Source organism: Hipposideros armiger, unplaced genomic scaffold (assembly GCF_001890085.2).
Source record: "Hipposideros armiger isolate ML-2016 unplaced genomic scaffold, ASM189008v1 scaffold_30, whole genome shotgun sequence".
Taxonomy (NCBI): Eukaryota; Metazoa; Chordata; class Mammalia; order Chiroptera; family Hipposideridae; genus Hipposideros; species Hipposideros armiger.
The window spans coordinates 2,084,841-2,093,710 of NW_017731380.1; the positions used below are offsets into that span (position 1 = coordinate 2,084,841).

General features: G+C 39.9%; 1 protein-coding gene across 5 annotated transcripts in view; it reads left to right on the top strand.

The window, feature by feature from the left end:
* ITGB6 (integrin subunit beta 6) overlaps positions 1-8,870 on the top strand; it is a 129,759-nt gene that overhangs the window by 87,636 nt on the left and 33,253 nt on the right. For all 5 annotated transcript variants that reach the window (XM_019636872.1, XM_019636873.1, XM_019636874.1 and 2 more), the window contains one exon: positions 4,679-4,768. In XM_019636872.1, the coding sequence (XP_019492417.1) occupies positions 4,679-4,768 (90 nt within the window). The remainder of the gene's footprint in view (positions 1-4,678; positions 4,769-8,870) is intronic.

Below are 8,870 nucleotides of genomic sequence, written 5' to 3' on the forward strand. Positions count from 1 at the left end.
CTATTTCTATCAAGATGTCTTTTCTTTGTTGATATGTAGAAGTTGTTCAGATATTCTGGCACCAAATCAAATGCATGTTTTACAGATATTTTCTCCCACTCAAATGTTTCCTTCTCACTCTCTTAAATACATCTTTTCAGAACAGAAATTCTTAATTTTAATTCCTATTTATCAATTTGTTTCCTTTATAGTGCTTTTGGTGTCCTACTTAACACATTTTTGTTTCCCCTAAAGCAACAACGATATCCTCTCGGACTTCCATAGTAATAAAGGTCAAAATAGTGAATAGGTTTTTCAGGGGAGGAAAGTTACTGGGAGACAGTGACCCTGGACTGAAGGGAGGGTTCAGGGTGCTGATCATGTTCTATTTCTTGGTCTTGGTGGCAGTGACATTTGCTTGTTTACTTTTTAAGTATTCATTGGACTGCATAGTTATTACTGATAACACTGTGCATATGTGTTATACTACCTTTAAAGTTAGAGGGATGGGGGGGGGGGGGGAGGGAGGGAGAGAGAGAGAGAGAGAGAGAGAGAGAGAGAGAGAGAGAGAGAGAGAATGCATAAACAAGAGTCACTAACTGAAGAGATACAAGGTAATGCCAAAAAAAACCCAAAATCTCTGAGAGATTAGAGGTATATTTGTGAACAGATTATAGAATATCATAGATTCTCAATCTGTACAAGCCAACCTTTCAGCAAATGTATTTTACCAAAATACATTTAGTAAGTATAATTTAAGACCAGAAACACTGATGTCAGTTAATAATATCACATTGAAAATAAATAGTGCTGAGCATAAAATCCTTTGATATTAGTGAGGCTTCACAGAAAGAGTTAAGCAAGCACAGGGCCTAAGAAAGAAGCAGCAGTTTGCTCTAAATATTTGGCTTTACAAATTCTTTATTAAATGTTGTTAGCAGATATGCAGCAAGTGGACTTCTGTTTCCCACCTCCTGCTGACAGCCATGAGTAGGTGGTCCGTGCAAAATGGTAGCTAATGAGTCTCAGGTTGTGAGGAGTGTTTGAGACAACAGCATAAATGTCACAAGCAAGTTGGACATAAGGGTCCAGGAGAGACACCAGCCAAGGCAGGAACCCAATCAAGATGCCCAGCAAGGATACAGTTAACACCAAACTGTGTTCCAGGACACAGCCAGGCTCTGAACCTAAAGATGAGAGTTAGCCCAACAAGAAGTGCAGTCAAAGCAGGAAGGGATTCACTGTCAGGAGTTGACCCTTCTGTGGGTGAGAATGCCGAGACAGCACCAAAAGCAGTCAAGAGTCTGCAAGGTCCTCAGCTTGAGGCTTTTTGAAGAGAAAGCCAACCAACAGCCTGTCCATGGCTAGCTGGGGCAGCAGGTGTGTGTCTGCATGGCTCTCTACCCTCAGCCAGGCAGGTGTGCACACCTGACAGCTGGTTCTGGCAGCCAGACACCAACAGGCACTGAACGGAGACAGCCTCTGAGAGGAGCTCAGAGTGTGCAGGTGTGAATTCAGTCATTTTCCTCTGTATCCTTTGATGCCTGCCCGCTAAATGACCCCCTGTCCATTTTTTATCCTGTATCCTTGACAAGCAGGAGATTTCTAGAGAACGAATGCAGACTTTTGGACAAATGAGAAATCTTTTTTGAGATGGTGGCAGAGTGAACAAATAAATAGGGCTTGGCAAAGGTAGTTAAGAAAACTAAGGCAATCAGGAAAATCCAAACATAAGTGAGAAAAGCAAACTCAGGAACCACTGGGTGGCATGGTGGGGAAGAGGGAAGAAAATCCGTAATTAGGGTAATCTATGGACAGATAACAGGGGATTCAAGCCCAAGAAATTCATGCCCAAGCATAGGAGTTGCATTTCTCATCTGCTCGTGCAACATCTTGTTTTCAGAGTTCGCCATTTCTAATATCCAAGAGTCACCTTTTATAGCCACAGTGCTATAATTTATCACATTGAGGCATGCAAAAGCATCCTTTTTCTAACATTAAACATGTTTAATCAGGACAGTTTACAATAGCACTTTAGGGCTTTAATGAAAGAAAGGCATTTGACACGTGATATTTATAGTAATCATAACACGACAAGATTTAAAGTATGATTTCTTACAGTATTAAATCAGGAAGCCAAGTTGTCCATGTTTCTAGTTAGTTATTTGCAATGCTTGGTGTGTGTGTGTGGAGGGGGGGAGAGGGGAAACTCAGCATCCAGAAATTAATTAATAGTTTTCCTCTAGAGTCTAGACGATTGTTAGTGTTATCGCTGGGGGCTGCCGCTGACTGCCAGCTTCTTCCCACCCTCACTCTAGTGGCAGTCAGCAAGTCCGATGAATGCTAAGCCACTTGTCCTAACAGCCATATGCCAAATATCATACCACATGCAGGATCATAATTATGCTTTAGGAAGTAGATGGGTTTGGCTTTGTGCACCAAGAATTAACCCCAAAGCTGGAGGCCACTTGAACTAGTGCTTGTGGAAAATACCTGTTCCACCTCTGCCTCAGGGGATCAGGACATTTTTAAGGACAGCAGTTTTGTGCAAAGGTACGAGCCTTGCCATTCTTCTTTAAAAGGCTCTAAACCTTTCCTGTCAAGCTCTGAAATTTCCCCCTGTCTTCTCTTCTGGGGCCAGTCAAATTTACACACATTCCAGCTCCACTGGAGTGAAATTCAAGTTCCTCTTTAGGCATTCGCTGTTAGCCACAGGTCTCACGCTTCGTGGCCCCTTTGACATGTGTTTATTTGAAAAGGTAAGTCGATGAACCGGTGCCTTTCTCGTATTTGACAAGTTCTACCTGACTCAGGGAAACAGAGTGGGACCCACCTTCACCAGGCAGCGATGTGGGAGGCGGAGCAATGGGAGGAATGTTACCTGGATATCTGCCCACCGCCCCTCCAATAATAAAACACAGCCTCAAGCAGAGTGACAACTGACACTTCTAATTCAGATTTCCATCAACTTCAAATTGAAATGCAATCATGAACACTGAAATAAGTGGAACATTACAAAACCCTCAAATTAAAACCAAAGCTCATCTTTTTAATACAAGAGGTGTAGAAAGCTTGGACTTAACCCAGGCACCTACCTCTAGCAAGTGCCGGGGACCTCCTAAAATATGTTGTTCTGGCATCACCCTGGCTTCATTTGTTCTTCTCCTTTGGTTCCCCTTGTCCTGATTTATTTACTTAGTATCACAATGATAATTAATGAGAATTATGAATCCTAATTTAGTTTTGTGTATTTCCTAAGCTCCTTCAGTCTTCTGTGAAATAAGATAAAAATGTCATTATGTTTGATCTACAGGAGATGCCCTAAATCCTTCACTCAAAGCTTATTTCTCTTTTCTATGTACAATTTTAAGAAATCCATTCATCCGCTTTCACAACACACAGCTACTTAGAAGATCACAGCTGATACAAAGAGTGATTGTCTTTTTCTTTTTTTTTTTTAATTGGGGAACAGTGTGTTTTTTCCATGACCCATCAGCTCCAAGTCAAGTAGTTGTTTCAATCTATTGTGGCCTATGCGGGAATTGAACCGGCAAACTTGGTGTTATGAGATGTGCTCTCTAACCAGCTAAGCTAACTGGCCGCCCCAGTGATTGTCTTTTCTTGATGTTGCATACCATAGTAAATCTACTTAATAGATGTTGATGAAACAGTAAATGAATAAATGAGTAAATTCCTAGGGGAGTGATACCTTACAGCTAAGCAAGGAGGATATAGAAACTATTTAAAAACAAATAAAAGAAGCAAAAGAATCGCAGTTGGGGCCCACTTAGTATAGGTGTGATCTATCCATGGATATTTAGAGGCCTTTGATGATTATAAAGCAGTAGTTAATACTGGTAAGTATAACTCTATTTCTTTAAGAAAAAAGTCTATGTATGCTTGAGAGTCATTAGGAAGACAAAGATGTGTACTGTGCACTTCAGCAAACTTTTTGTTTGAAAATAGTTTTTAAAATATAAAACTTAAAGGTCAGCTGTGTGGAAAATTCCCTTCTTTGCCATGCCTCATTGCCTGCCCGTGCTGGGTACCTAGAGCGTAGATGAGCTCATCTCCTCAGGTGGGAATGACATCTCAGGAGAAGCTATGTAGGTGGAGAATGCAGGCATTTAGAGCTAGGTTCTGACTCACTCAGATGAGTGTGGGGCAATTCCAACTAACCCCCAGCACTGTGCTCACACCCCTAAAAGAGAGAGGAAGTTAACAGCAAGCACCCAAATAGCTCACTCCTTTTCTCCATCAAGCGATTGACAGTTAAGAACCCTGGACTGAATGACTGACAAAGCCACCTGATGGCGGTGAGGGGCCCAAACCTTGGTTTCCACAGGGTTACAAAAAAAAGAGAAAATAATTCCTGGTAGTATGCTCAGAATATTTTTGGACAAAGGATGCACCATGAATAGAAGGTGTTATACAAGTGTTATTATTTGAGGGTTGAATCCCATGTGATATAAATCACAGCCCCAGACTAAGGCAATTCCGGATCCTAGATTTCCCCTGTGGCAGCTCGGGCCAGTCCTATTTCCCACTTGAGCGGGAGGCAGGGCTGCAGCCTCAGCAGAAACGCCTGTTTATTATCAGGCGTTAAGTAAAGGCAATGTAAACCAGCAGGCTGAACCCCACACTTAGCGTTTCTCAATTACAGTGAGCACAGGCTGACTTATTCTTTTCTGTTTTACAGAATTATGCAAAACTTATTCCTGGAGCGACAGTAGGGCTGCTTCAGAAAGATTCCGGGAACATTCTGCAGCTGATCATCTCGGCCTATGAAGTAGGATATTTCACAGTTGGCTTCTCTTTTTGTATTTCTCTGGTATTCAAAAACTAACATGTAGTGTAGGCAGTTAACTGCACTTTCATTTATTGGTGGAGAGAGAGCTCATCTGGAGAAAAATCTCTGCATTAATGCAGCCAAAATACAAATTTTGTTCACTTTACTTGCAGATACTCTTCCTGAGAGGTGAGGCCAAAGGGAGGAAAGTCAGACACTCGATCATCAAGTTGAGGTTGTTTTTGTAATAATCATCAACAGCCGTGCTGTCACCTGCAAAATTTCAATTCTACGGAACAGGATCATATGAGTTATACAATTAAGCTCCCCTTTTCTCTGTCTAAAAGAAAAAGAAAATGAAGTTTAAAATTGTCACCTCCACAGGCTTAATGAGACTACATCATAACTCAAGTAAAAAAAAACACAAAGCAAGGGCCGGCCGAGTGGCTCAGTTGGTTAAGAGCTCGCTCAAGAGTTTGAGCTCTGAGCAACAGCGGTTCGAGTCCAGCCCGAGCTGAGCAGCCGCTGAGTTGCCAACAGGTAGCAGGATGGCTCAGCTTAAAAAAACAAACAAACAAAAAAAAAAACCACAAAGCACACCAGGAACATCACTTTGTAGATTCTCTGCTTTTGGGAACCAGGAAAATTTTTCCATTGGTTTTATACTTTTTTTTTTGCCTTGGTTTTGTAAATTAGTACTTGAGGATAGAATTCCTCCCTTAAAATGAGATATATACCTACAAGGTCACTACGTTCTCCTTCATTGTCCCCATTTCATAACTCAATTCATCAGTGGTGGATGGTCAGTTGCCAACTCTTTTCTTATTTTGGTTCCTAAATATTATCTCCCTTTCTTGCCTTTACTTAACAAAGAAAACACACACACACACACACACACACACACACACACACACATACATGCACACACAAAGACCCTGATGCAGCTCTAAATTAGGGCACAAATAAAAAATAAAATTTCATAAATCACTAAAGCTCTAATATTTGCTCTAAACAGAAGTTACATAATAACAAATGAATAAAATTTTTAATTTTTGATGTTTAAAAATTACAACTAAATCCCAGATGTACGCTATGCCAATACTTAGCATATACTGAACCAGTGTTCCTTAACTAAATGATATTTCAGTCATCTGGGAAGCTTTTTAAAAATAAGTGTGTCCAGATTTCTCTCACAGACGTCTTAGGAAAATGTTAAGGAAAAGAAGAGCTACACACTTTTTAAAAAAAACTCCCCAGGGATTTAGATATTGCCCCACCAATTTTGAAACTCACCTTAAGTGGGAAAAGCAAAGTATTCTTTCTCAAATACATTTCTTCAGAGAATAAAATATAGATGTGTCCATTAAAATTACATGATGGGATTTGTTTGTTTGTTTTATTTAGCTCCACAGAAACTTCAGTTTTCTTAGCTCACATTAAAACATCACCACATTAGCTCATGCTTAAAATTTTTCCAGACAGGAAAGCTTATCAACAAAACACTAGAAAAACCTTCCTCCCCCTTCTGTAGTAATTAAAAGTTTTAATGTGTTAGAATCAAACAAGACCACATAGCAATCCTTCACCCAATTAGAACACACTCAATTTCCTTTAACACAGCACTCTCAAAGGGGTTGGCCACTAACATCTTCAAAGGAATTAAGCAAATCAGAAAACAAAGAATTGTCAAAAAGATTTCCCCCTCCTGTCTGTTCGGCCTGGTCCTTGTCAATGCTTGCTCTGTCAGAGGTCATGTTTCACTTTATGGCCCCAAATCACTCACATAATCTACAGGGTAGTTGAAATCAAGACATCACACACTTGAAGTGAATCTCATGTTCTTATTTTACCATCTCAAAAATACAAAGATGTGTCTATTATTCTTATAACAAATAATCTTGCTCTGGAACTATAATTGAAACTTTATGATTCACTGAGTGGAGTGTGCAACAGATCTTAGCACTTACTCGAATTATTTTTCTATTCTGCTATTTCTAAATGTATTCTAAAAGGACTTTAAAATATGGGGACTCATAGACTGGCTTTCTTTCTAGTATATAAAGAAAAAGAGAAGGAAAGAATATATTGAGAGAAAATGCTTCTGACTTCTAGTGGGGCAGAGGCAGTTTGTGTTTATAATTGGTGACTATAAACTTCTGCTCAATATTTTGCAGTACCAGATTTACATAAAAAAACCTTAAATACCAGATGTATATTCACCTAACCATCATTTGCTAATTTTTTTCCTTCTCTAACTACATAATAAAAACTACTGAAATATTAATCCTCCCAAGGGAAAGCTCCTCTCCTGGCATTTAAGCTCAAGAAGGGAAGCGAATTGGTTTGTTTTGTTCTGCGTGGTTCATAGTAGATGCTCAATAAATGAAGGATTTGATAAAATATACAAATAAACATTTATGCTCTTCTTTTGGGAAATTTACATTAAAATATTCCTGGTGAAATTTGAAATATGATATTTCAATTATATGAATTTCAATGCTGAGATTTCCTTCATTTTGGTCAGATTATGTCACCGACTTCTAACTGCTGTCATCTACAGACTTTCAGGTCATATCGCTCATTTCTCAGTTAGCTCCTGACTCACTGCACCACTGTCTTCAACACAACTCCTGTCTTAATTCTTGATGATTTTAGTCTAAGTGTGTGTGTGTGTGTGTGTGTGTGTGTGTGTGTAGATAGATAGATAGATAGATATAGACAGATATAGATATAGATAAGCTTTATATATACATAAAAGCTTATCCATACCCTGACCTCTCAATTTCTTGAACTCTGGTCCTAAGATGATGTCCTCTTCCAACTTAATGACATCTTCATATCTTCACTCTCTTGTGATAACTTAAACCTTGTCATTGCCAGTATACTCTTCCATAATCTCAACTACATACAACCCATTCCCTTCCTATCTTCCCAGCTCCCTCCTGCTAGTTCTAATGTTTTTTTCAGCCCATCAGGATTTTCAATGAATTGACCCCTACCCTCTCTTTACAGTTTCTCATCCCCTTGATGTCCTCTCTTGCCAGGAACCCTACCTTAAATTCACTCCTTAGACACACCCTCAACTCCCCAGCCTCTTATTGCTCCTTTGAGGTTGCTTGACCAACAACCATGGTCCTGGTTAAATCCAGCTGTCCACTCACTTTGCACAGCTGAATGGGAATGGTAAAAACGTACAACCATGCTAACTGTTCCCACTTTAAATTCATGACCATGGACCTAAGTGGGTTCCAGCAACAGGCTGTATTTCTGCAGTATATATCCAAGGAGAGATGTCTAGAAGTTGGCTGGTAAGTTAGTTGGCAATTCAGAAAAGTAACCTGGACTCTCCCAAACATAGTTCACTAATAGTTTTCTCCTTCTCAATTGATGGTAATTCCATCCGTCCGTTTGTTATGGACAAAAAGCTTAAAATGATCCTTACCCACCCCTCTCCCTTTCTCTTACATTACAAATTTCATCTATCAGAAAATCTCGTTGGCTCTATCTTCAAAATTATTTACAATTTGACCCAGTCATGGCCCTCATCCTGGTCAAACACACCATCTTCATTCGCCTGAATTACTGCAAAACCTCCTAACTGCTACTTCCCATTTCCACCTTTGGTTTCCTACATTCTGTTTTCAACCAAACAGTTAGAATTTTGTTTTAAAAATATTAAATCAGTTGCTATCACTCTTCTGTAGATAACCCTAATTGTTTGTTCATCTTATGTAAGTAAAAGCTGGATTCTTTATATTGGCCTTCTAGGACCCTACCAGACCTGTTCCCTTCACCCCGTTACTTTTCTGACTTCACCTCCTATTGCTCTCCTCTGACTCTCTCTGCTCCAGTACATCAACCCTGGCGTTCTTGCTGCTCTGTTCCCAGAGCAAACCAGACATGCTCCTGTCTTTGGGTCTTTGCATTGACTGTACCCTCTTCCCGGAACGCCCTTTTTACAGATGACTAATTTCTCCTCCCTTCCTTGAAATGTCACCTTCTTTTTCTTAAAAGATTTTTATTGGGGAATTGGGGGAAGGGGAACAGACAAGTTGCTGTCGTTTTGTTCTTCAGTCTAGTTGTGGAGGACGTTGCTTCACTG